Source organism: Salarias fasciatus, chromosome 3 (genome assembly GCF_902148845.1).
Source record: "Salarias fasciatus chromosome 3, fSalaFa1.1, whole genome shotgun sequence".
NCBI classification, from domain to species: Eukaryota; Metazoa; Chordata; class Actinopteri; order Blenniiformes; family Blenniidae; genus Salarias; species Salarias fasciatus.
In genome coordinates, this window is record NC_043747.1 from 15,059,277 (window position 1) to 15,086,281 (window position 27,005).

Consider the following 27,005-nt stretch of genomic DNA (forward strand, 5'->3'; position numbering starts at 1 on the left):
AACTAAATGAAAGAGCTGAACATGTAGACAAGAGGTAAGATCAGGCTGCACTGAATCCATATGGAAGAGTGACAATGGTCAGTTTAGACAAATTACATGAAAGAGCATGAATACAGTAGGCTATTTGTATTTTTTTGCAGTGTATAACTACAGCACATCACTTCAAGAAATAACAGATAATGATCATTCTACTTTTTTTTTTACATTGTCCCAGTTTTATCAGATGTTCTAATATACTGTAGATCCAATCAGATAGGTCATCACTTGTTTGTGATTATCAGGCATGTGCCATCATTTCAAAAGACTGCACAGTGATATCAGTGGCCCCATTTTGCTCCAGTACAATGAAAGTTAAAGTTGTGTGACCTTATTTTTTTTTTAAGATTTGTTGCACTCTACGAGAGAATACTGATAGAAAAACCCATTTCTAACCATCAAAATCAGCTTCATGTCTGGGAAGAAACATGGCATAAATATTTAGTTACTGTATTTTATAAGCACTTTAAGATGTTGGTGCTTTTAATTTCAGTTTCTTTAAATCTATGCCATATGTAGGTTTAGTAGTTAGCACCATCGCCCTGAAAATCTCATGTGGGTTTTTTCCATGTGGAATTTGTAAAAAAAAAAACAAACAAAAAAAAAACTTGAAATAAACTGAATTGTACATATTTATTGAAAAAAAAGTTTTCATCTGTTCAGTGTTCCATAATATAAATCACAATTTACAAAAAACATAAAAGGTCAAATGTTAGGTCCAGCTACTATTGTTATTATAATAATTGATATTTAAATAACTTAATAGAAATAATTATTAGTTATAATCCAGTTGCTCCTTGTAAAACACACAACACACACACATACACACAGTCATTGAACTGTAATACAATGTTCCTTCAGGTTTACCAACCTTCACCAGAACACACACACACGCAGCTCTCATGACGGAAACACAAACACACAGCGTAACAACAATTTAGACATAGGTCTTAAAAATATTAAAAAATAAAAATCTGTTATTTCTCCACGGAGACTGTCACATGTTGAAGGCTGCAGGCTCATGTAAATGTTCTCTACCGATTACTGATTAACAGCCAGACAGCCTTACACTGCACTCATAATCATTAGGAAATGTAAATATAGCAACAAGAACAAAGGTCCACTGATCAGTGATCACTTACTCTCGGAAAATCCTCCATTCCTCTTGGTTACACGTCAACACTGCAGCGGTTTCATAATGCTAATCCATAGGATGTGGAAATTGTTTGCAATGCAAGCTCTTAAATAGTGGACCAGGTACAAGAAAACACACATTGTGAGAATTTTGCACCACTTCTGGCTTCAAATGCGAAATTAAGAAGAAAGAGGAAGCCAGATGCTGATGAACTCAGTCACATAAAGACGAGACTTTTCCATTTCGGCCTGTCTCAGAGACTTCAATGTAAAACTACCAGTGTGGCTTCCTCAGCTCATACAGGAAAAGTAATCCATGTACAAAAGGATGTGATCAGGCAGTAAACATGAAACTGAGTAATCATGACTCAGTAAGAAATCATTAATGCTTCTGAAGTCCAGTGAATTAGACAAACGAGTCGTGTGATTGCAGAAGTCCCACTGAATGGATGGCAGATGTCCCACAGTCCATCGTTTTTTTTCAGTAGTCAGGACAACACTGAATTACAACACCAATCAAAGTCCTCATTTAATTAGATTCAAAAGAGTTTGTTTTTCTTCTCCATGCTGTTTTCCAGTTCTACCGGAATTCAGCTAACACGGATCTGTGATCGAGCTTCTTCTTGGTGGATGGTGATGATGAAGATGGGTGTGAGGAAGACGTCATGGGTGTGAGCGTGACGCTGTAGAGGTTGTGGAGGAAGGCGTCCCAGCCACGTCGAAATACTCGATCTAAGGCCTGATGGGGACAGAGGAGAGGAAGGAGTTAACAGAGACGATCAGATGCAGCGTAGTGAGGCTAATGAATGCTACATTTCATTTAAATCATAAGTGTAATATTGACACTCAAGAAAAAACAATCACTTGAATGTATTTGGAAACCAATGGTCCACGCGTGTTGCTATGGCAACTAGTGATTTCTTTTTTTTCCTTTCAGGGATATTGAAGCTGTGGTTCACAGCTACAGGGAGCAGAAGCAGGATGCAGATTAAACATTCTTTTAATTACCTAAAATGACCTGCTGTGTCTTTGGTGAAGTGGTCTTTTAATCTCACAGGAGGTCAGACCCAGAGGCCTTGGGGGGCTGGGGGGGGGGGGGGACTGATTGACTGCAGAGGAATGTGTTTTATGATGTGGGCTTAGCGGGCAGGTCAGTCCTGCCTTCCCTCAGTACACTGATCAAAGGACGTGATACAGGAGGCGCAGGAATGTCACCTCGCTCTAAGTGTGTGTGTGTGTGTGTGTGTGTTTCAGCATGTGACTCAGGTGCGAGTACATGCCGTGCTTTCTCCTACGTCTCTGCTACAACTGCTAAAGCTTTATTATTTTTTTTTAACGTCATTAAAAATGACGCAAAGGAAAAATCCTGCCTGCCTAATGTGCCGGTGACTCGCACCAATGGCCACTGGACTTTGACCCGAGCGGTCATTCATTAATGTGAAGCGATGGTTTCCATGGCGATTAATAACCCAGTGTGCATTAGGTGTAGGGTACGGAGGGAGAACTTTACCCCTCGGTCTGAACACTCGCTTATGTAACCTTCAGGACCAGCTGGATGTGGGATTTATGCAAACGTGAGATGCATTCAAGTTCTTAAATCAACACAAACGAGATCTTTTTTTTCTCACCTTGCGGTAATTCTTCCTTTTCACCACCTTCATGGCCTCTTCTCGCTCCCTCCTTATCTTCCACTCCTCCTCTTCCTCCTCTTCCTCTCGTCCTCTCTTCTTGTCTCGGATGAGGACCTGGTCATCCTCATCCTCTCGCGCCGGGAAGTGAACGACAGCCGGCTCCCTTCCTCGGCCCATCTCCTCCTCGTCCTCCTCTTCCTTCCTCATCTTCTCGATCTCTCCCTCCAGGGCGGCCTCCTCGGCCGTGCGGCCCGGCCTCTCCTCTCGGCCCGGGTTGGCCTCATCCCTCCCCTCCTTCTGCTTCCTCCTGGAGCTCCTTCTCCACCGGCTGCTGCGGCGGCTGGGCTTCCTGCCCAGCAGGGTCTCCCCGTCGTCTTCCACCATCCCTTCGGGGAAGTCAAACGTCTCGGCCTCGTCCCCCTCATCGGTGTGAATGACAGATTGAGACGGGCTGCTGCTCAGGTCTCCCTCTTCCCGGTAACAGCTCACCTCCTCGCCCTCTGTGGGGATCTCAGGCTCATCCAGGCGATCGTAGAATCCACTGGATTTGTCCAGGAACTTCGGTGCTCGGATGGAGCTTCGGGCTGATCCCTTCCTGGAATTCCTGCCAATTGTCATCGTCTTAACCTCTCGTTTATTTGCGCCTCTCAGGTCTTCTGTTGCTCTCCAACGTCTCACAAGCTTTTTCTTTCCTGCTCCTTTTCTGCAAGGTCTAAAGAGAGAAGGGGCACAAAAGATTAGAGATTAATGCTGTTATGTAATCCTCAGTGTTTGAGAGTTCATAGTGGAGAAGCACGTCAAGGTTCGGGAAAAATAGTGGATGACAGAAAGGAGAAAAAAAAATACCTTGACTGATCATGAGATAGTTCAAAGTCTGAACCCAGAGTCGGTAAGCAAGAGCGAACGCAGGCGTTATCAGTGAGGATCGGCTTCAAGGATGGAATGTGCCTGACAATACATTTGTTACGCAAGACCACAGTATGTTTATGAACATGAAAAAAAAAAACAACCTTCCTTCTATCTTTTGCTTGTTTTAAACGTCAACCTTCAGTTTCTGCTTTTAACTTGAATCGGATCCGTGTTGTGTGTTTTTGGCTGGAAGTCAGAGTCAACCTTATCAGGGCCGTGATAACGGCTCAATGTCAAACAACACAGCGTTCTGACAGTCAAAGGCAAACACAGACATGTACACGCAGTCGGACTTTGATTCTGCCGGATGCAGCTGGATGTTGAACGGCGGCCAAAAGCAGTGACTTCAGATTGACTCACAGTCTGTGTCAGAGCCACTGAAAAATTAAGAAGGGCGACAGCTAATTCACTGATTAGGAACCTGAGCCCGAAGTTGGTTATAAATCACGGATTGGCGATGTGGCTGCAGCTAATGGAAAATAAAAAGAAACTCCGGCAACATCACCTTGAATTATGCAAGAAGTTACTTAACACAGATACTGCCCTGTTAAAATACAGTGGCTCTGCAATAATCCTGCTTCCCAACCCTTTAAAATGTTGAGCTTCTGCCAGTCTGTGCCCTCTTTCATATGATATATGAAGCAAGGAATGATAAGAACGATCATAAAAGCTATTAAATTATGTTTTTTTTTTTTTTAAGAAACTCTTGAGATATTGATAAAAACTCTCTTGATGTGTGTGGCATTTCTGCCCGCCACAGAATCATCACAATCGATCCTTGAACATATTAAAGTAATAATTTCATATATGAGAAAGAAAACAGTCTGCTTATGGAGCGAATTCAAAGAATTCCTTAAATTTTGCATGGTTTGAAATGATAATTTACAGATATCATACTGCCAAAGAGGAAAACTTGAAATAGTTCAAACTTGTTGATGTGCTCATTGCTTCGATTAGTGTTGAACTATTCAGGGTATTTTGCCTGGATGCTGCTGTCGGTCTCTGTAAAAAGAACTTTTCAGGTTTCGTGACTCTTCTCTTTCTGGAATCGAACTTCCCTAAATCATTGCATGACTTATTTGCCATTTCGGAGGCTGCAAAGATAAGTTTAGCACGCAGTCATGTGAATGGCTTTGTCACATTGGAAGCAAATGATCTGAGTCATTGTGGCAAGTGAACATTTCCAAACTACTGTATACTTATTGCAGAGAAATAAAGTATCCCACAAGAATACTTGAGTAAATGTACACAATTACTTTTCACCCCTGCTGAAAAGTCACAGGCAACGTCTTACATAATCTGTCACTGATTCAGATTACAGAATGAAGACCGAAACGTGTTACTGAAGAAGAAGAAAAGTGGAGGAGAAGACAGTAAAACCTAAATTCCATTTGTAATCAAGACAATACAGAAAATAAAACCTGAAAGAACATTCAAACAAATAAAAAGTCAAGAATTATACAAGAAAATTAAAAAAAACAAACTGATTGATGATGCTTGTTTGTGTTCCATCGTGTGGCACTGAGTGAAAAGAAAACATTTTAAATAAAGGAAAAGTTTAAAAGTCTCACCGAAGGCCCCTGTGCTGCGTCTTCCCCTTGTTCCAGTGTCAGTCTGAATGAATGACTGCAGCTGGGAGCTCAGCATTACTCCCCTCACACACACGTCACCACCAGCAGCCCTGCCCAGACCTGCAGATCTGTCGTCACGCACACACACACACACACACACGCAGACTGACACACACACACAAACACACACAAAATCAAGGTCTATGTCTTTGTATCTTTTCATTTTTGTGCGTTCACATTTTCTTTGCCCATCCTGGAGACACTGAAACACACACAAACTGAGAGACAACTCCTCGAACATGCCACAAACACACTCAGCGCCTATCGCCGATTAACCATGAACTTCCTCAGCTGTCACACAAAGTTCAACTTTAACCCACAAATCTGATCCTACGTTTAATGCAGTCACTCAGAACATGTGACGATTTATATTATGTCCAGACGGATGTAGTTTGATGACAGTCGACCGACTGTTCTCCCTGATTATTCCTGAGAAACATCAATTACATGATATGTGTGTTTAATAGAAGCAGTGACACACTGGCTGTGCACACTGACTCACCACATTCCTGAGACAGAGAAACAACGATGGCACATTGATTTTTCTCAAAAATCACTAATTTATAACCGTTTGAAGTGATAGAAGCTTGAAGTTTTTTTTTTATATATATTTACCGATGCAGTGCCAACACATACAGACATACAACCATTCACTTTCGCATTCACACCTATTTAGACTGACCAATTAACCGGAGATGCCCTGTGAGTGACAGGCTGCATCACCCCAGGTTTGCGAAGGAAGGAGCGTTACCGCAGGGCCCTCCTCCCTGCCGCCATCAGACTCTACAACCATCACCGCTGATGATTGTTGCACTTTTGGCTCAGTGAGGAAAAAGAATCTCCTCAAAATGAAGTGGGATTAAAAAATGACCTTCCTTCACAAACTGCATTTTCAGAGAAAACCGTTTGTAGTCGAACCTGGCCTCTTATACAAAGGAGAAGAGCTGTAGCGATGTTTTGATGGAGAACATAAGATTGAGTGAGAAACGTGGCTGTGGCAATGAGAAACTTTTTTTTTTTCTTTACAGGAAGGTTAAACACACACCGTTTTATTCAAGGTTCTAATCGAGCTTTTACATTTTTCTTACGATCATTATTATTTAATCATTTTCTTTCATTTTATTTTCTTTTTATCATGTAATTTTACTTTTTAACCACACCTCACTCATTTTTTTTCCATTTACTTTTTATTGTTGTTTTAGAAAAACAACAACAACACAATTACAAAAGAAAAATAGTTTTTTGAATTACAGTTGTAAAAGATGTTTCTGGGTCTTTTAAATTACAAATTACATCGTCTTCATTTCTCGGTGAGATTCAAATTGAACAGTATTATGTATAAGAATCGTTACACCCCGTTTGTGAGCGTGTCAAAATGTACTGCAGTAAAGATTAGTGTGTCATCTTTTCATTTCCTTCTTTTAATAAATAGGTTTCTTGTAAATAAGCAATTTGTGCCGCTTTCCTTCTTCAATACAGACATTACTTTCTTTCGTTTTATAGGATTGTGAAGTCCGTTCACATTCAACAACGGTACTTTTTACGTTTTCCATCATTTACATTAATCAGGGTAATAGCGGCTGTCTCGATCCCAGTGTCTCGAACACGAACAAACTAGTTAGCAAAAAATAAACATCAACACTGAACTAAGGAACTTCCAAAAGACAGGATTGTAAACATTCCTGCGGGTCCCTGTTGGTGAGTAAAGGGTAAAGCTCAACAGAGCCATGGAGGCCCTTTCTAGCATTAGGGAAGTCCCAAATCAGTGGTGAAAATCAGTCTCCCTTACCAAAAATGTCCAACAATTCATGAATCTCCAGTCAATTTTATTTTATTATGATTTAGTTGTTTGTAGAGGATCTATTCATTAACTATTTATATATTTTGACATCAAACAGGCTGTTTTCAAGATGTGGCTCCAACATGCGTCCACGACATCAGCGCCTCCCCTCTGTCCCCCGTTGGCCCCTGTTGGTCTGCTCTTTTTGTCCATTTCAGCTTCAATCCTCTCCTGACAAGATCCTGCGCTGCTCCGTCCCCTGTGCCCTGGCTCCGTAGTGCAGTGTCCCAGAATATCTTCATCCTCGTACAGGACGTGAAACCTGAAACCCCTTTCCTTCAGCTGGATATATGTTCTGAGCGGCTCTGACACAGTTTTGCTGAGTTTTGCTGTTTTCTCTCTTTCTTTTTTTGCATTTCAGTACCAAACCATATAGACAGACGACCATTCGCTCTCACATCCACACCCAGGGGCAATTTAGACTGAACAACTAAACTGACATTCATGACCTGACCTTCTGGCTGTGAGGCCGGAGCACTAATCGCTAACCGCTGCCGCCGTGCGGCTATCACTTTTCTCAGTTCAAACCACAACATGACATCAACAAAATATCTCATTTTCTCCGGAAACACTGAGTGAGCCTTTTCCATAAGGACTTCTTCTTCCGTTTCGGAGCGTCTATCTGTTCTTTCAAAGCAGCCAGCTGGTTCCTCAGATCGTCCATGGACTTTCTCCTGGCTTCTGCCTGCTGTTCCAGGCCCTCCTTCAGAGAGCTTATTGTTTGGAGGAGCAGCGCTTCCTCCTGAGTCCGTCTGGCTCGTTCCTCGTTCAGTTGCTCGGTGAGCTGAGCGACGGTCTCATTCAGCAGTGACGTTATTTCCTTGTTTTCAGCCAGAAGGACGGACTTCTCCTCCTCAAACCGTCTTCTCTGAAGCTGCGTGTCCTCACGTGCATCTTGCAGGTTTTTCTCCAGCCGGGCAACATCCGCCTTTGCTTCTGCGAGGCTCTTCTCAGCCACAACCCTGCTGTTCCTTTCGTCCTGCACAGTTTCTTGAAGACTGGCGATGGTGCCGGAAGCTTCCATGTCGAGCATCTCTCTTGTCTGGATTTCCTCAAGAAGGACCTTCAGTTCCTTTTCATCTTCACTGGCTTTCGCCTCGAAGTACTCCCTCGACATCTGAACGTCAATCAGGAACGAAGCATTTTCTTCTCTTAGCGAGGCTATTTCAATGTCTTTACGCTCCAAGATGTCATAAAATTCGTTTTCTGTCATTCCGACAGCTCCGGTTTGTGAAAGCGGATTGCTGTTCAACGCTGCTCCTGTGGCCGCGGTCGGCTCTTCAGGCTCCGGAGAGGCCTGCCGAGTCTCTGCCGCTGCAGCTGCAGCGAGCTCCTCGGGTTCTGGCAACACCTTCTGCAGTTCTGGACTGGCAGCACGACGCACAGCTTCTGTGTCTGGATATTCAGTCCACGCATCAGGCTCCTGGACATGCGTCAGCGGCAGCCCGAAGGAAATATGAGTGGCGTTTTGAAACGCCTTCTTCTTCTTCCTCCCTTTCTTCCTCCCAGGAACTGGGAGCATTCTACCGTCTTGGTTCTGAGGCATTCTACTGGCTTGGTTCTGAAGCACGATATCCTTAATTACCGCTCGCGTTAGAAGTGTGGCTCCACTCGACAAGGCGCAGGAATCAAACGATCAGAGTGAAAGATGAACGTGAACAGTGAGAGATGTGGTGCTGCCCATTTGGTGATGTCATCAGAAGCAAGGCTTTGTGATGTCATCACTCAGTGGAACCAAACAGGAAATAAGAAAAAAAAAAAAAGTCAGGTGATGATTTTTTTTTTAAACTTTTACTAATAAATTACAGAATATAACACAAAATATTAAATCACCTGCTTAAATACTAGTTTGACTTGACATTACAAATGAACATTTTCTGATTAGTCCCAACAGTCTCATTTTAGTATGTCATTTTAATATTATTAGTAAAATGACAATCAATAAGCAATGAGAAACTTTTTTTCTTTACAGGAAGGCGAAAAACACACCTTTTTATACACTTTTAATCAAGCTTTTACATTTTTCTTACACACATTTATTTAATTAAATGTTTATCATATGATTTTACTTTTTAACCACGTCTTACTTATTTTATATCAACTTTTTCAGTGTTTCCTGAGCTGCGGTAGCTCCAGCCTGGCGGACGGTATGTGTGTGTGCAGATCAGCTGAACTCACCTGGTCACTGCATGTCGGCTTTCTGTTTGGACGGTGAACAGCAGAGTCTGGGCGGATCTGGGAGTGGGAGCCCTTCAGCTATGTGTGTTGGGCAACTATCCTAGCTCCTGTTTTTGTCAACAAAGGATGCACAAACCTCCGTGACCTCCCCGGACATGCATGTACACGTGTCCGTGCGGCTCTGACGAGACGCCAGCATCAAGAAACCACACTCAAAAAGCACAAACACGTGTGGTAATGTATTAATCATGACTGAAAGTGGAGCAGAGAGTTGCTGAAAAGTTGCAGACGGAGATGAAATAAACTCCCGACGGTCACGAGTGGTCCCGTCCGCACCTGCGAGTCCAAATTCACTTTTATGTGCGAGTCTGAGTGAATCAAACATCACGTTTTGGATGACTTCAGCTTCTATTACTCACCTCTCTTCAACCGTGTGTGAGTGTCGTAGACCTCCATATATGGTTCCTCTCAAAGGGAAGCCAGCGACTTCCCTTTGAGAGGGCGTAACAGCTTAATTAAAAAAAAAAAAAGAGAGACTCCATTGATGTTGGAGAGTCCCCACCTACACTGCTAATCACAGATGACGCTTAAGGAAGATTAGAGCCGGGTTACTGTCACGCATTAACAAGTTGAGGATTGTTTCGCTCGAGGATGTTGAGGAGACAAGTAGAGCTCCAACAGAGTTTTATCAGGGGTTTGGTACTGACTGGTTAGACTAAAGTAAGGAAAAAACATCAAACTTTATGAGAAGTATAAACAAAAAAAAAAAAAAACCCAGCCCTGCCTGAGGCTATTGAAACTATTCACCTGACAGTCAGACCGAGAACAGATGTTCTGTTGGCTTCATTTCAAGTACAGCGAATCTTTCAAGTCAGCAGTTTTCTGAGATGAGCGAAGGTCAGAATCCAAAAAGTGAAAACGAGAAGCTGTTTGATTGGTTCTCAAACAAAAAAAATATAAAAGAGACTCTCTAATTGGAGGCTATACAAGGTAAACTATCTCTCTCACTCATCCACAGCAGACATGAAAAACATTGTTTCATATTATTTTGGTTTATTTTGAAGGCCTGGTACAGACATGATCACCTTGAACAATATTACAGTAATAAATACAATATACACCAGTAGAGGACGTACTTACAGGCACTAATTACACAGAAGCAGGCACTGTTTTTACAGTTTCGTACAACAGTAGCCGAGGAGCTTTAGCGTGGCTCGGCTCTCAGCACTTCAGACAGCGTTGCAGAGAATAATCAAACACAGCTCAAACAGTTTGCTTCGTATTTGAAGCCACTGAGGAGCTGCTACTGTAAAGTACCGAGGACTTCCTGCCCAGAGGAGGAAAATTCAAGTGTTTCTTTGATCGCTGCGGCGTGGAAATGTAACATGAACAGCACGTGTCACATTTGTTTATTGCATCAGGAATTTGCATGGGTTTCAGTAGTGTTGTTCTCTTGTTCAGAATATCTGAATGGACTTAAAGCGTCACTAAAACTATACATAGAAGTAGTGGCAGAGCTAATGCTGTGCTATATCGCCACTAAAAACTAAGCATCTCTTCTCTGAGCGTTAAAGACCTCGTGACATGAAAACCAATAGTAATTTTTCCTCCGGTAAAACACACTCAAATGTCTGAGAACTCATCCTGCACTCAAGGGCAAATAGCATTTCTGTAGCAGATAAAAATGTACATGCAGCTCTGATGGCGCCGGCCTCGGATATCGATTTAAACTGATGGCGTTTAACGCATATTGAGCAAGGACCGGCTTCTGGAAATGTCCCATCGAGTCTGGAACACGCCTCCTTCGCTTTGAAGCATTTTTACAGGAAATATGCAAACGCGTGGAAAGCTAACGTCGCTTGGACATTGTTCGGAGGGATCTTTCCCACTAAAGCTACACGGAATGAGGAACTATTGCATCCCCACTCGTTGCCATGCTTGTGTTGCAATGTGGCATTGCTAAGTTTCAGCAGTTGCTGCAACACGGGTGTATGAGACCATAATAAAGGTGAGGTAAGAGCTACTTCCTAGGAATGCGCCGTTTATAATCATGAGTGTTTTTAACTGTTAAAATAAATGCAAGCCTGCACTTCTTTGGATCCACGACACTGACACCTTGATAATTGCTATTACACAGTTTGATTAAACGTTATAAACATGCCCTTGATGATGAAGATTGTTATTTTACTCAAGAAGAATTAAAGCATCTACCTGGTTCAATGCAGATTAAAGGACACTGCTCCCACAAAAACAGAAGCCATGCATGAATAAAGTGCTTTGATAAAGAATTTAGAAGAAAACGAGAGGATGTTGTTGGCTGCAGAGATGGGTTGTGAGGCGGAACCAAACCTGCCATAAAGTTACTGGACTGCCGTCAGGAATGAATCGCAATAAAAGATTTCCATCAAGCACAAGTAAACATGTAAAAACTCAACAGAACACACAGGTCTGCAGGTCATCTTCAAGCAATAATGTACCTGCAGTGTAACAGCGTGACTCTATAAACTTTAAAACTGGCGCCCCCAACAGGTCATGATCTGCTGTACCGCTAAAGAAAAGACAGTACAGGAAAAAAAAAAGAAAACGTAAAAGACATTTCTACTTACAACACACTCACTCACATGTATCACCTGACACAGAAAACAGCCAGAACCAGGGATCGTTTAAACGTCTCCTCTTAAATATTGGTTTGTTTTACAGTATTTACAACGCAGATGCAGCATCAGACAGCAGAGTATGCTTCACGCGGTGTGTGTCGCTCAGACCTCCACAGCAGGGTCTGAGCCCAGTCCCTGAGCCTGCAGCGCCTCCTCCCTCTTCATCTTCGGCTTTTCTGTCCGTGTGTGCCACACCAGCACCTGCAAACACACACAACCACTTACCATCACATATTCCCAAAAAAATAATAATACTGCAAACAGTGCTGGTGTCCAAACACCACAAAGAAGACACACAAGTCTTTCATTTGTTTGACACACATGCATTCGTACTTTGGAGCAGTTGTCCGCTTTGGGCTCCAGCTCATTCATGGTGACGAGGCCCTGAAGGAAGCTGCTTTCCAGGAAGCCCATCGGCGCTTCGCCGTCGAAGCAGGAGTCTGGATTGGCCAGGACCAGTTTGAGAGACACGGCAAACCCCGCCATGTCCATCGGGAAGGGACGGCTGGGACGCCAACCGGTATGGAAGCGAACCACCTGAGCATGAATGGTCAAAAACCTCTTTGATACAATAGAGACCTGAACACAGGCTTTTCAACAAAGACGTTGGGAAATCGCAAAATGACCCAGGCTTAAGGGTGATGTAGACTGATGTTTGTTTCTTTTTTATGAAATGAAATGTTGTTTTCTTAGCACGATCAACCAATTCCGCGAATTCCACTATGAAAAAAACAGCAGTACCTTCCCTCCTTCAACCACCGGCCTCTCATATTTCATTCCTCCAACCAGACCCACGGGCCACACTGAAACTCGCTGAGTGCTCCTCATCTGAGAGACACAAAATGTGTGATAAGGCATCAGAAAAGTGAAGTACAAGTTCATATCTGAGCACAACAGGTAAACGCAGTCACACTGCTTCACTCACTTCTTCAAATATCTGCAGGCTGTACGTGTTGTCGTCATCGGCGAAGTAAACCACTCCCTGCTGGGTGTCTCCTCCCGGCTGAGCCCTCCGGTCCTCTCGGAGCCACCGCAGTCCCTCGTTTCTCTGCTCCACGCCGCGGGGCTTCAACCAGCTGGGGTCGCCCTGAAACGGATGACGTAAAACGCGTGTAAATTAATTCTAGTTTCAACCAACAAAATCTCGGTGAAAATCTCGATTCACCCACCTCCTGTAGTTTGCGATCCTTGGCTGTGGGCATGTGCAGGTGGGTGTAGGTGAGGCCGCTCTTCATCAGCAGGTCAGTCACCAGGGGCGTTTTGTGTGGCGAGTCCTCCACCACGATCCAGTGCAGCTGAGGCACGTGGAGGAAGGTCTGGGAGAGGCGAGTCAGCTCGGCCTTCTGCACCAGCCTGCAACAGAAATCACACAGTCCGTCACTGGACGGAATCTCGACGGTTAACAGAGGACCGACGCGAAGCCAGAAAGACTCACCTTGCATATGTCGGAGTTATGACGAAGATGGTGGGCACAGAGGGCTTGGGAAGCAGCTTCGGAGGTGGCTTTGTCGCCTCCGACTTCCTGATCTGCTCCTGGAGACGGTGCAGCTCCCCACGCAGCCGGGAGATGATCCGGTCCTTTGGCATGTCATGTTCAGTGCAGTCACAGCGCTGGCCTGAGCAGCACGGAGCACACAATTAAACACTCAAGGTAAATGTTTACACCCAGCTTATTACTCTATCTTGGTTGTCCATTTCTTTCATACATTTATCCAGAGGTGTCAAACTGACTCCCTTCCTTCATTTGAGCAGAAGCAATAAGCTTGCAATCAGAAAGGTAATCAAACTATAAAAAGGAACCTGAATCATCTGGTGCCCTGGATCTTCTTTACAATCTGTGTCAGCAGTTCCACTACGTGCCATCAGGCCATCAACTCCACGTCTCGCTGACAACTATTCCACCAGATAAGACATTTCATAACTGTGTCTTTTTGTGGCCAAGTCTCTCTTATCTGTTCCATTTAGTTACACCCCGAGTATGCCGAGCATGAAATACAGTGATGCATCAATGCGATTATCTTGTCTTAAAGTAAAATTGTAAGGCTGCAGGCTGAAATGGTAATGGGTGAGATTTACACAAAACCAACAAACACATTAAAAGTACAAAACTGATCATATGCAGGAACCATAAAATTAATTCGTAGAGTCTGAAGGCATTTGTAATTTCTTACAAAACGCACGTGTTGAAAGTGTGTCAATGAACATGTGTGCTCATGCGCGTGCGCGTGTTGAGACTCACCCAGCTGCATGAGAGCATACACCAGGCCCAGCAGGGACACCATGAAGTACAGCACGAACACAGTCTTGAGCTTCAGCTTCATCCTGCTCGCCATGGCACCCTGACCAGCTGGGAGGGCGAAAACAGGATTTCATGGGTCGTGTTTATTTATTTATTTAACTTAAAACTGTGGGACGTTTCCATTCATTCTCTGAGTGCTAAGACACAAAATACCTCCCTCTTGATGCATTGTTCTTTAATTTTACGACAGCAGATAACAGCTTTGTGTACACTGTTCTTGGAAAGGTTAAACACCATAAATATGACATTTTTTAAAGATCACTGTATTCGCCGCTGCAGCCGCTGCTGAAGCTAAGCTGCGTTAGCCTGACAGACCGGAAGCAGCAGGACGACGTTTTCGACAGACTGACCGGCGGCGGGAAATCACGGAGCGGCGGAGCTCAGAACTTCAGGACATGATGCTCCGACGAGAGCAGAGGCGCCTCAGGCCAGCACGACGTCCCAGCATCCATTCAGTCACCCAGACAGGACGTTTTCATGCAGTTTGACCAACAACTTCCGGTGTTGGCGCAGCGCACTTAAGAGTCCCCCCCCACGCCTGAGAGCACGCTCACAAAGGTTCCGCGCAGCTGCATCGTGATCAAACACTGAAGTAAAAACATTAGAATTCATGGAATTATGTATTTTGAGGCACTGAAATGAAATAATTATATCACACGGGATTTATATGTCGTTATCAATAAAGCACATGTTATTGGGTACACTTTGCTACACAAAGTAATTCAATTCAGCTTTGCCATACATTATTTTCAAAAAAATAAAGAGAAAAATACTGTGCAAGACGCTTTAATATTTGTGAATCTTATCAGATCTTAATGTGACAGCAGTACATAGAATTGTTCCCAATACTGTTGGCACTCTTTTAACATACATGGAGCTGAATATCATATCATACTGCAACATTACCATTTACTCTATTGACCGTTACTCATTACCTCTGACCTTGCAGTACCCGAGTCTCATATCTGTCTTTAACGTTTGGATTCTATATCTAAAAACACATAAACCTTAATTTCTGTGGCGAAAATCATGTCTGATCTCATAATAAACCATTTGCAGGTGGTGGACTTAAATAGAAATGCAGGTAACTCCTGAAAGAGTTCATTTCAAACAGAACAAAAAACAAAGGAATCTGTTGAAAAGTCAAACAACTTTCCTTTATTTGTGACATACAAATAAAACACTGACAAGGCAGAATGACTGAGTTTTCCCTTTCATTGTCATCTATGGACAGGACTGCAACACTCACTCTCAAACATGGGAGTTTTGTTTTCTATATTCAACATCATGTTTAAAAAAGTGTTTCACCTGTAAAAGGCCAAGAAATGAAGATGGATCCACAACAGCTTATAGATATTTATATATATACACAAAGAGAAAAGACCAAGAGAAGGATCTGTAGTTGAATCAGGGTATGCGATCATTTTCTAAAAGTATTCACCGACTGTAAAATGAACTGGCTAAGATAGGCTCATTTTCAGACTTTCGATATTTTCACAGAAATTATTTTTCACTTCGAGTGAAGCGAGCCTCTTTTTATTTTACTTTTTTTTTTTTTTTTTAGTTTTTATTTTTTTTCTTTTTCTTCCAAACACAGCTGGATTGAACGTGTCCACTGACCACAGATCTGGGATCAGCTGTAACTTATATTTACTGTCATGCAACGTCACATTTTTGAGGGGTATGAGTTCAGGTGCTTCTCACTGCAACATAAAAGACGAAATAAAAACTCCACCCACTCGGGGAAAAAGAGTGTCGGTACTTGGCGGGTTGTGCCTGAAATGAAAACTTTGATTCTTCTGTGTTCCTTAGCGTAAAACGGCACGACAAACAAAGGAAATCCAACTCCAGATCAGAAACGTGGGTCAATACAATCCAGCCGAAAGCTAACTGACAACATGGCCGTTAAGTAAAACATGAGGTTTGAATATGTTTGATTAACCTGAGAGAGAGAGAGAGAGAGAGACACCGTCAGCCGATTGATCAACTACCACTACGCACAACATCCTCTTTGTACTGTCGCTTATGGAGAACATTATAATGAAATACTGTGCTAATAAGAAGGTAGTCTAGTCTCAAAACAAGCATTATGTGGAACTGTTCTCATCGTTGGTGATCTTAGAAACGCCAAAAATGTCTACACCAGGACTGAACCAGGCCAACGGTTTGACACACAAAACCTTTGCTCTTGTGTGGAAAACGGATTATCTCAGGACGCACGTTGTTCACATTTTTAATCAGCTGAATGAGTTCTCAAGGCCAGCCTTGACTTGTATGAACGTACCAATTTCAGAGGAAGAGTACGGAGGATTTAGTGTCATCCTGCAGGCAGTTTTTAGTTCGACTGCAGCCAATTAAACGTCATTCCACCACTGACCAGTTCACAAGGAGGCCACAAAACAATATGAGACGGACTCTGGAACCACATAAAAACCGACATGCAAGTCCTCTGCTCTGAATCCTCCGATATTGGAGTGACAGAAGAATCCACGGAGGTATAGTTCCCACCCGAGATTGTAACAGACCCACGACAGTCCTGGGATTTCAGGGTTTCCAGACAGGAGCCTCTAACTCAGCCAACAAGCACTGACAAGTGTAGAAAAAGACCCTGAAGGTTTTGTAAACTGACAATGAGGAACTCCTAAACCATCTTTAGGTGGAGATTAATCTCAACCGACGGTGAAATAAAGTATCGAACAAACCATAGTTTGAAAGCGAGACGCTTTAAGAAACCTCTGCATTAGCTTAACCCGTCATGTGTGTCCCTCTTCCACTGGAGATTTGTATAAAATACTAAACATCACTGTTTTCACCAGATTAAAACTTTACTTTTTAAAAAGAAATGTTTCCTCTAAATTTTATTTTTTTTTAATTTAGATTTATACAGAATGTTTCTTTACTGTATTTGGATAAATATTTCAGTTTAGTCTGTAAAATAAATTTTAACTGGACATCTGATCCTCTGGAGAAGTCACTTCCTGTGCGTGCATGAGAATACTATAGTGTTCATCGATGTTTCAAAGTTAAGGATGGCAGCGAGTTGTGAGTCCGCTGTCTCAAGTGTTATGGAGCAGCAAGACAAGAAAATACAATATATATCAAACGGGCTGAAAACAGAACGGGAAGATGTAGCCATTTGCTGAGGATGCACATGTTGACAGGAAGTGGAAAGTAACACGAAGCGGTGACTTCTCCCAACCCTCATCCATGTTAAATCAATATGATTTGCTCATGCTTAACAAAAACACATCAGGCGAGGGGATGGAGGATGGTTTCAGTAGGTTCTACGTACAGCGAGGAGGAGTGTCTACGTGGCGGCCGTCAGCACCTTCTGAGAAACTGAGAACGAACGAGAACACTGCTGTGAAACGAAGGTCAGGGTCTTCTGTGTTGGATTGTCTCATTGATTTAAAATTTCCCGCCGAAACTGCAGTATATTAAAACTTTCCCAAAACAAGAACTTTTTCCAGCTTTTAAATTTATCCTCCTTCCTTTCCTGCAGCCACAGAGGGAAACGCCAAAAGTCACAGCCCATCTAGTCCTGGAACGCCACCAGAGGGAGTCATTTCCTCAGTTCAGACTACTTGATAAAGATAAAAACCAAGTGAAACAGAGAAAATAATAATGGCGATCAACTAAAACTGCAGTCTGAAGAAGGATCTCTGGGTAGATTTTAAAAAGTCTGAATGGCCAAACAGGGTTTTTCTGTTTTGATTTTTTTTTTCCTGGATGCAATCTTAGAGCAACTGATGGGGAGAAACTATTTAACCTTCACATAATTCAAGCGCAAGAAACAGAAAAAGGCAACTTCGGACGTCTTATCTGGCGAGAAGTCCAACTTAAAAACAGTGGTGGCGTCCACAGATTTAGAAATCGCCTGTTGAATCGTAGATGAGTCGCACTGAGTGAACATAATCATGTAACAGTAGTATCACAAGCCGTTTTAACAAAAAAACAAACAAAACAAAAAAAAACCACAAACCGTATGCGTGCACAAGTTGAGTTTTAAAAAATGTTGCCGCCCGAGGAACCTGAAGATCGGGACGAGCGATTCAGTGAAATCCCAGGTAGTATTGGAGAAAAAGACTAACTCTTGAACTTTATCCGCGTTGTGTCCACTGTGCATGGAGCTCGGAGTGTCGCTGCTATTCAGCTTGGAGGTCGGAAGTTGCGAGTTTCTACCAGCAACCAGTGGTGGAAAAGAAGAAAGACTGGGTTTAGGACGTCACGAATGCTGTGTGAGGAGAAACGCCATCGCTGATTTTTTTTTTCCTTGACTGGGTTCTACTAATAATTACAAACAAGGAGGGATTTGGAAAAAAATAAAGGTCTGAACGCCGGCCAAATAAGACAAATAGAAAAAAAAAAAAAAATGATGTAGCGAACAGGAGCTATGTGTGAAACTGCTGCAAACCCATTTAGTAGCAGGAAAACACGAAAAGAAACACGTGAGTATCGTTAATATCTGCAGCCAGGTTTTTTTCCGCCACACGTTCGTTTTCCAAGTCGCTTTCGTTCACACGCAGCATTCAAAGTTGCTGGCTTTCTTTTTTTTTGTTTTTTTTTTTTTAACCGATTGGGAGCCGGAGCCGAAGCGGATCAGTGGCAGCAGCCGCCGCAGTGCCCGCCGCCGTGGGTGTGGCCCGCCGACGCCTCGCCGTGTTTGGTCCGCCTGCTGAGGATCTCGTAGGAGCAGTCGTCGCCGCAGCAGCCGGACATGCTCGGCGAAGTCTCGTCGATCTCGAACCTGGTACGGGGGGAGGGGGGCACAGAGGAGACAGATGAATGGAAATGTGAAGTCTGTTTCCGTCACGGGAAGCCAAGACAACAAATGCAAAAGCTTCTTGGCTGAGTATTTAATTAAATGATGTTCTGCCACTGTTTTCATGCCAGATAAGACTCTGGCGCCTCGTCGGATTTTGATTTATTCCCCCCAAAAGACCCACAGAGGGTTGCTGTACGTGGTGTAGTGGTTAGCACTCTCACCTTATAGCGAAAAAACAAACAAAAAAACAACAATAACCCTAATCTTGGGAGACTTTCAGAGAGGGGGTTTGCATGTTCTTCCCATAGTCAGCTCAGACTGGCTGGATTAAAGATGGATCATAATTTGACAGTAAATTACCACAGCGAAGATAATTCTCACTCTAACCAGCTGTTTGCCACCAAAACAAAACAAATTTTTTTTTTGTGCTGTCAGTGTTTTGATTTGAGGACCAGGTAGATTCAAGCCAAAATAAAATAAATGACTTTCACCCCTTTCTTTCAACTAAACCTCTCCTCTTCAATCCTGTGGTTTAGACTGACTCGAGTCACTCTGGATTATTTTCCTAGTCGTGGGTCAACTCTGCTGGGAGACCTGCTTTAACGCGCTGCGCTTATCTCCTCTATACTAATTCACAAATAACGAAAAAAAAAAAAAAAGGATTTTTCCCTTCACACAGTTAACTGTACTATGTGTGCAAAGCTTAACCTCGCAGGACTGTGTGTCTGAAAGAGAGTTCAGTGCACCACCTTCACCCAAATAACTCACCGGTGATTCATCTTTAAACTCTTCCTGCTCTCTGTGCCGTTTGGCAGCAGCGACATGACATTCAGCAGCAGGCGATCACGCTCCCTCTTTAGATTCGACCTGTTACACTCTGCTCAGTTCCACTGGTTTCTATACCGATACTCTCCGATCACGAGCCGGGAAATTGTCAAACAAGACTTATTTGTGCGCTTTGCTCCTGCTTCTACACCCCCGTGCTCGCAGACCAACGCGGTGTCCCTCCTCTGCACGCCAGGCACTTCATTACGGGAATTACGCTCCCGCCGAGGACAGCCTGTACTGCTGTGAATTCCACAGATTTCTTTCTTAATTGCGCCCTGTCAGCGCGACGGAGGCGCACAACCTATGCAGATCTGTCAGCTGCTCGATCGGGGCCGTGACTTTTTCCCCGTCCCTCCCACGGCCCGGAGGCGTTCGGCTGGGTTTCGGCCATTAGAGGCGGTGAGGTGCGGTCGGAGCGAGGTGCGCACGGTCAGCGGGGAAACCACGCGGCACGCTGGGAGACGACGGCGATGGCTGATGCGGTACTTACTGTAAAGCTTCTCTGAAGAACTGGTAAGCTCCGTGGTTGTGTTTGAAAACTGTCAACATCACTTTCTTCATCTGTGTGCTGAATAAAGGACGAAAAAAAAAAACACACACACGTTTATCTCAGCTTGCTTTATATGACAGAAAGTGACCGATTATTTTAACTTTGCTGAATTGTTGTTTGCAGCAGCAATAACACTTAAGATTGAAGGTTTCTGCTAAACTTAAATGGCCGCAAAAGAAAAACGGTACTCAAGAGCTTTGCGCATGAGAAGTAACGCTGTTAAAGGGCAACTCCAGTTTTTTGACACCTGGACCTTATTTATAGGTGTGTACCTGCTCATATACTCACTCAGACAAACATGGTGCAGCTCGGAGTCCTCCAGAAGTTATTTAGATCCAAATATAGCCGAAATGAGCGATGCTGCAGAGATTACGTCCCGCGCTGTGGCTCCCTTGCCGTGGCCCCCGCTAAATCGGTTGGATCTAAATAACTTCTGGAGGACTCCGAGCTGCACCATGTTTGTCTGAGTGAGTATATGAGCATACACACACCTACAAATAAGGTCCAGGTGTCAAAAAACCGGAGTTGCCCTTTAACAATGTAGCAAGACAAAAAAGAAAAAAAAAAAAAAAACTTACAGCACCGCCACCTAGAGGATAAAAAAAGGAGGGTTCTGCACATTCGACTGCCCCAAAATAAGAAAGTGGTTTTCTTTTCCTCTTAAATTCATATGGAGGTACATTGGATTAAGGTACGAATCCAGGCTGCAGAAAGAAGAGCGTTCGACAACGAACTGGTCGAATCCACATGCGAGTGTCAATGAGTGATTGTGGAGGAACAAAATCTCTTTTCTTTGTCTGCAGTGTCACAACATATGGTTTGATGCAGTGAATGAATCATAGAAACTCCTTACTGCCAGATGTTTTGACATAAAAAAGTCAAATCTCAAGACTATTGTAATTTAAAAAGGACAGTGTATTACAGAGGGTTAAAATTTGGACGGTCATCACAATTGTTTGAACACAGCTTCTTTTCTAGTTACTCCTTTTTTTTTCTAATGAATTTGAGCCGCAGAAAGTTTCTGTCAGTTCTGTGTTTTCTGTACCTGTTAGCGATGAGCTGTAGTATCTGGATGAGGAACTTTCCGAGCCCTTTCCTCCGCACTTTGCTCTCTAATTGCACCTCGTAACTGCAGAATCAAGAAACACACTTTAAAAAAATAACAGCAATCCAAAGCTTTCCCTTGAATTGCAGTGGCGGCAGCTCACCAGTATAAAACCTCCTCCCCGCACTCCACGTCGAACCGGAAGTGAGAGAAGGCGACGGGGGAGGAGTCGGCGTCGCGGGCCAGCAGGTACCACGCCCTCTCGTCGTTCATCTCCTCCCGCTTCTCCCTCTCCTTCCACCCCCACTCGCTCTGCTCGTACCTGACAGGAAACAAACAAAAATCGAGGTGCGAACCAGACCCCTGAGAAAAGGAGGGCGGCCTCGTCCCCGAGCGCGTCGCTCTACTCACAGCGTCTGCATGTTGGCTCTGGTGAGCTCGAAGGCCCACTCCACCGACAGCGGGTTGAGCGACGTCACTCTCTTGCACTCTATCTGCAGGTTGAGCCTTGACGGGAGGACAAAGCGGAACGCGGTCAAGAGCGCCAAGACCACTGCGTCCGCGTGTCGGCGCCGGCTCGGCACAGAAATATCAAACAAGCATCTGTTTCACCAAAACACTGAATGAAGCCTTTGTGGGCTCACAAAAAACGATGCGTACCCATTTCTGTCGTACTTTTTGAAGGCGGGGAAGGCAGCCAGCGGGTCGTCGAGCTGCAGGAACGAGCAGAATCAGACTTTTAAAAAGAAACAAAAAAAGACCAGCGGGCTTCAAACTGAGATCTGCTTCTGAATATCTCCACGGCTCAAGGACACGCAGACACCAGCTGGCACCGAGGCAGGCTGGGAAAAGTCTAACGCTCCATTTTTTGAGAAACAATGAAAATCATTAGAAGACTGTAGTGACTTCATGAGGACATTCGAAACATGCTACAACAGCCTCTCCTGGTCGGTTTGATCACTTTGGAATATGTATGAGGAACCCCTGTGTTGCAGGCTCCGGCGCTCGTCGGTCAGAATGATCAGTTTCCATCCACATGTGGCAGGAAGACGTATTAGAAATGATATAACAGGGACCAGAGGAACCACGGGAGCGTCGTTATCTAACCAGGACTAAAAGCTGCTCGCCGCACGTCGCCTGTAGCGTCCGTTTAATTAAGTGAATCATCGGGACTCGGCGTGTCGGGAGGCGAATATCCTCACTCATGATGAGAAAATACACAAGAGCTGCACTTCTTAAAAGTTTTTGTTCAATCTCATCATGCTCTTCGCCTGGAAACCCTCCTGTATTGACAATAGGTTCATTAACTCTGCTAAAGGTTGGATTTGTTCTGAACACCAAAGAAATACTCTTGTTTCCAGTCTGATCGCGACCCGAACAGCCATGTTTAGTCCACCTCTACCAATTAAATCGGGCCCAAAATAAACACAAGTGTTTACATGATGTTTTTCAATCAGATCAGGGTTTAATCTGATTACTTATGCTGCTCATGTGGGGGGGGGATCGTGGATGTTTTGCTCAATTCTGAGCAAAGGGTTTGTTACAGTGCTCATAAAAGAAAGATACATTTCTTTACTCTAAAAAAAAAATTGGGACAATGCATCAAAATATAAAGTCTTAATAGAGTTAGAAGAGTTTACTACAGTGTTTCACTTTCTGTTATCGTAACAACAACATGCAAACGTCTGGAAGTCGGGAAACCAGTTGGGAGTTTCATGAACGTCACATAGATACACACAGATCCAGAAAGTCAAGTTAAAAAAGCATGTCTAGAATTCAGAGAGCAGAAGGTTTACAGAGAAGGCGTTTCTGAGGCCATGGAGCCGTTTACAGGACAGAATCCATTCCTCCAGGTGCTTCGCGAGCACCTTATTATCGGCCATCAATATACCCTTCACCCAGGATTCAGTGTGCAAACTGGAGCCGAGTCTTCATCACTGTCAACACGAGCAGGAAGTCGACTGCTCACATCGTCGGCGTTGACGAAACGTCATGTGACAGCAGAGCAGAGCGCCCTGGTTTTTTGGGACACGGTGTCACAGAAAAGTAAGAATCCTCGGCAGGCTTGTTGCCGGCTCGCTCGGGGGAAAAAAAAGGCTGCAGATCAGCCTCACGGGTTTTGTCCCTCTACAGGATTCGGTGCGGTGCCCTCACACACACACACACACACTCACCTCTGTGCGACATGCATTCACTGAGATCTGCGGGATTTAATCATGCTGATTAATTATGCATAAAGAAACATATGGTAGGGTTTGGGCCTCTTCCCCTCATGTGCATATCAATTATGGCCATAATTACAATCAGAAGGGCATCCCCGCCTTTTTGTGTGTGTGAGCATCAGAACATAAGAAAAATATAACTCACAAGGAAATATTTAAGTGCTAACCAACCGTACTGCACAGCCTGGAGCGGTGCGTAACAGAGCTGAATGCCTCTGCTTCACAACAGCGAACACAAAGAGCGCATTTATTTTTAACATCAGAGCTGTGACATTACGAGCCGCCCGGACTTCACAGCCACAATATTTCTCTTCCTGATGCCGCCGGGAAGCAGCCAGCAGCTCCCGGCGTAGACGACAGCTGCCCCGCCGGTTAATCCGACGCTGAATTACCTTGTTGGCCGCGTCCACCTTGGCGCACACGGCGTCCATCGCTGCCCTCTCCTCCAGACGCCGGGCTTTCTTCTCCTTAGCTCTGTTGGACTTCCTCTGGACGTGGGAAAACAAAAGTGTGGGAAAAGTAAGGAAAGTGTTGACAGAGGAGGGAAAAAAGCAGACAACAGATGGATGAAGATCATATGGCTTCACCCTGAGAGGATATTAATCACATCAGTGGAAGGGAAAAAAAAAATTAATTTCATATTTTCTCCATCATCTATTGTATATTCAGTAAGATCAGCTCCACGCAGTCTTTTCATCCTAGAGATCCACATTAAGTAAGTAAAATGCTGCCAGATAAGCACACGACACATTTTAAATGTTTGTTTGAAATTACCACACATCCGTATGTGTAAATGTCGCAATTGTAAATTTCATTCTGCAGCAGATCTGTGCGGCTGTGTGAATGTTTTCTGCAGGAGCAGTTTCCAAAACGTTTTATATAAACCCAAACCAAACACTAACACAAAACGTGTGTTATTCCCATCATTTGTCTGATCATTTCGTCTGTGCAGCATCGGGCAGACTTTATGACCACTGGTAAATGATGCAGTTTGAGCTGCTGATGCTGCATCTCCTCAGGATTACAGTATTGATACTGATCATCTCATTTAGCCTGCTCCTGGTTTGATGTCCAGTGCCAGCATCAGCAATGGTGCAGCCATAATTCACACAAATGCCTCGACTGCATCAATGCTGTGCATCACAGAGAGGAGGGGGAGTTTAGGCTTTAGTTATGCAAAAGTTATCTGAACGCAGTGGTTGTGAAATCTGTGTTTACAGCATGATGAACAGGTGTGCCGTGCATTTAATGGTGCATTCGTGAAAACCAAGTAGAAAATAACTCCTGACAATCCTGCAGAGGAATGCAGTGCAGCCTCGGCTCAGGGCATTAGCTGTGTACCAAGCACAGACTGAGCTGCGACTGAGAAAACACGTGGATTGGTTTATCTCCAGTGAAAGTGGAGGATAAACCCGAGTCTACCGGCTGAAGTTATCCTCCACTTCCTGAGCACCGGGGCCTGGCTGCTGCTCACAGATAACCCATCAGCACGGAGTTATGAAATCCAGATGGAAAGAGAGGAAAAAAAAGAGACAGGAATCACACCGTGGCCTGCTGCGTGGTTTTGAGGAGGGGGGGGAGGGGGGGGGATGTACACACGCAAAAGTGATTAGCTCTCGTAGCTAGCAACACGGGCACTCGCCATTTGCTACAATGGCATTCCTAAGTGGCTAACGCGGCTAGCAGGCGAACAACAACACAACACAGCAGAAGTTTAGTGCGCACAACAACTGGGGACAGCCACGGAGCTGGAAGTGCCGTCAGAGGAACAAGCCATGCGAGTGTGGCCGGGCTGGCGTTTTGATGCCCACCTACGCGGGCAGCTAAACGGCTAACAAACACCTTTAGCCACATCAATCCACCATGGTCTCTCTTCCTTTCCCCCCTCCCTCTCTCTTTCTTTCTCTCTCTCTCTCTCTCGCTCATCACCGGGCTTTAACCACATCCAAACAGCAACATTTCTCTGGAACAACATTCACCAGAACACGACAGAAACTCACCCCCATTTTGCAGCCGTGTCCTATCGATCCCCCCCGCGGATACACGCCTCTATTGTCCCGGTGCCGTGCGGCTGCCGCTCCGTTATTAGTATCGTGACTCCGGGCAGAAAGAAGCGGGCCAGATTAATATGACAATGATAGACGGAGCGCTAACGAGGCTAGCTGGCCACAACGCCGACCCACGGAGGCCAGCCGGTAATCTCAGGACCACGTTAGTGGGGGAAAAGGTGTGTATTTCCCTGGACGTCTGATTGGCGCCAACACCTCCGGGGAGCTTTTATTCCGTCTTCTTCCTCCTCCGTCTGCTCTGCTCTCTGCGCTCCTCCGCCGTCCAACAAGGGCCGACCACGACGCCTTCACGGCCCGCCGCTCAGCTCGGAAATCCCACACACTCCAAGCGACATGAATTATTATTATTAAAACAAAAATAAAATGGAATTTATTTATTATTATTATTATTATTATTATTATTATTATTATTATTATTATTATTATTATTATTATTATTATTCGTAGTAGTAGTAGTAGTAGTAGTAGCAGTAGTAGTAGTAGTAGTAGTAGTAGTAGTAGTATCATCTTCATATAAAGTGTGATTGAATGAGACACATTTCATTGTAATTTTATCTAATTCCATTTAATGTGATGATAAATTCTGTTTTGAACGTATTTTTGCCGTTTGACTTCATATTCATAATTTTGACGATGTTTTAAATTTTTTACCCCTGCCCCGCTCCATTTTTTCCAATTTAAATACATACAAACCAAAGCTACAAATAAACATCATAAAAATTAAGCATAATTTCATTACTTCATTTTCACAAAGAAAGTTCGACATCAAAGGTGATATTCGATAATCAAAAAAAGTAATATTAATGCCAACAAAGGCAAGCATATTTCCATCACTTTATTTTCAAAGACAAAGTTAAACAAAGACTGATTTTGTTTTTTAGAAAAACTTGAAAAAGAGAAAGCTATCAGGAAGACTTTGTTGATGTTCACTGCAACTCTCATTTCATTCAGTGAAATACTCTGTTATTTAACAAGCCGAGCTCTCTGTATGTTTACTTTCATATTGTTGCTATGATCAGAACAATCGAGTTCAATATTCACGCTGGCCGCGTATCAACATTTTCATCAGCTGGCCTAGAAAACATCGTCTGGCAGCGGTGGGATTCGAACCCACGCCCCCGAAGAGACTGGAGCCTTAATCCAGCGCCTTAGACCGCTCGGCCACGCTACCTGTTCGGGTACGCTTCTGGAGCTGTTGGGAAAAACTGTAA

At 43.9% G+C, this 27,005-nt stretch overlaps 2 protein-coding genes and 1 non-coding gene across 4 annotated transcripts; all 3 read right to left on the reverse strand.

The window, feature by feature from the left end:
- Positions 1-11,828: 11,828 nt before the first annotated feature.
- b3gat3 (beta-1,3-glucuronyltransferase 3 (glucuronosyltransferase I)) lies at positions 11,829-14,809 on the reverse strand. Of its 2 annotated transcripts, none has more exons than XM_030085703.1 (8): positions 14,666-14,809; positions 14,256-14,363; positions 13,452-13,632; positions 13,186-13,369; positions 12,942-13,103; positions 12,758-12,844; positions 12,350-12,553; positions 11,829-12,217 (listed from the first exon to the last, which is right to left on the reverse strand). In XM_030085703.1, exons 2-8 carry the CDS (start codon positions 14,347-14,349, stop codon positions 12,119-12,121), a joined length of 1,011 nt encoding a protein of 336 aa, XP_029941563.1. In that variant the 5' UTR covers positions 14,350-14,363; positions 14,666-14,809; the 3' UTR covers positions 11,829-12,118. The 2 variants fall into 2 exon arrangements, with proteins under 2 accessions (XP_029941563.1, XP_029941570.1); XM_030085710.1 differs by having other exon boundaries at positions 14,256-14,364; positions 14,670-14,783.
- A 1,051-nt stretch (positions 14,810-15,860) lies between these two features.
- Positions 15,861-26,056, reverse strand: naa40 (N-alpha-acetyltransferase 40, NatD catalytic subunit). Its single transcript, XM_030085711.1, has 8 exons — positions 25,726-26,056; positions 24,118-24,213; positions 22,164-22,216; positions 21,915-22,010; positions 21,667-21,825; positions 21,504-21,587; positions 20,399-20,476; positions 15,861-19,062 (listed from the first exon to the last, which is right to left on the reverse strand). The coding sequence occupies exons 1-8, from the start codon at positions 25,729-25,731 to the stop codon at positions 18,915-18,917; spliced, it is 720 nt and encodes a 239-aa protein (XP_029941571.1). The 5' UTR covers positions 25,732-26,056; the 3' UTR covers positions 15,861-18,914.
- An 827-nt stretch (positions 26,057-26,883) lies between these two features.
- Positions 26,884-26,965, reverse strand: trnal-aag (transfer RNA leucine (anticodon AAG)). The gene has a single exon. It is a non-coding gene; the product is annotated as a tRNA-Leu (tRNA).
- Positions 26,966-27,005: the final 40 nt, after the last annotated feature.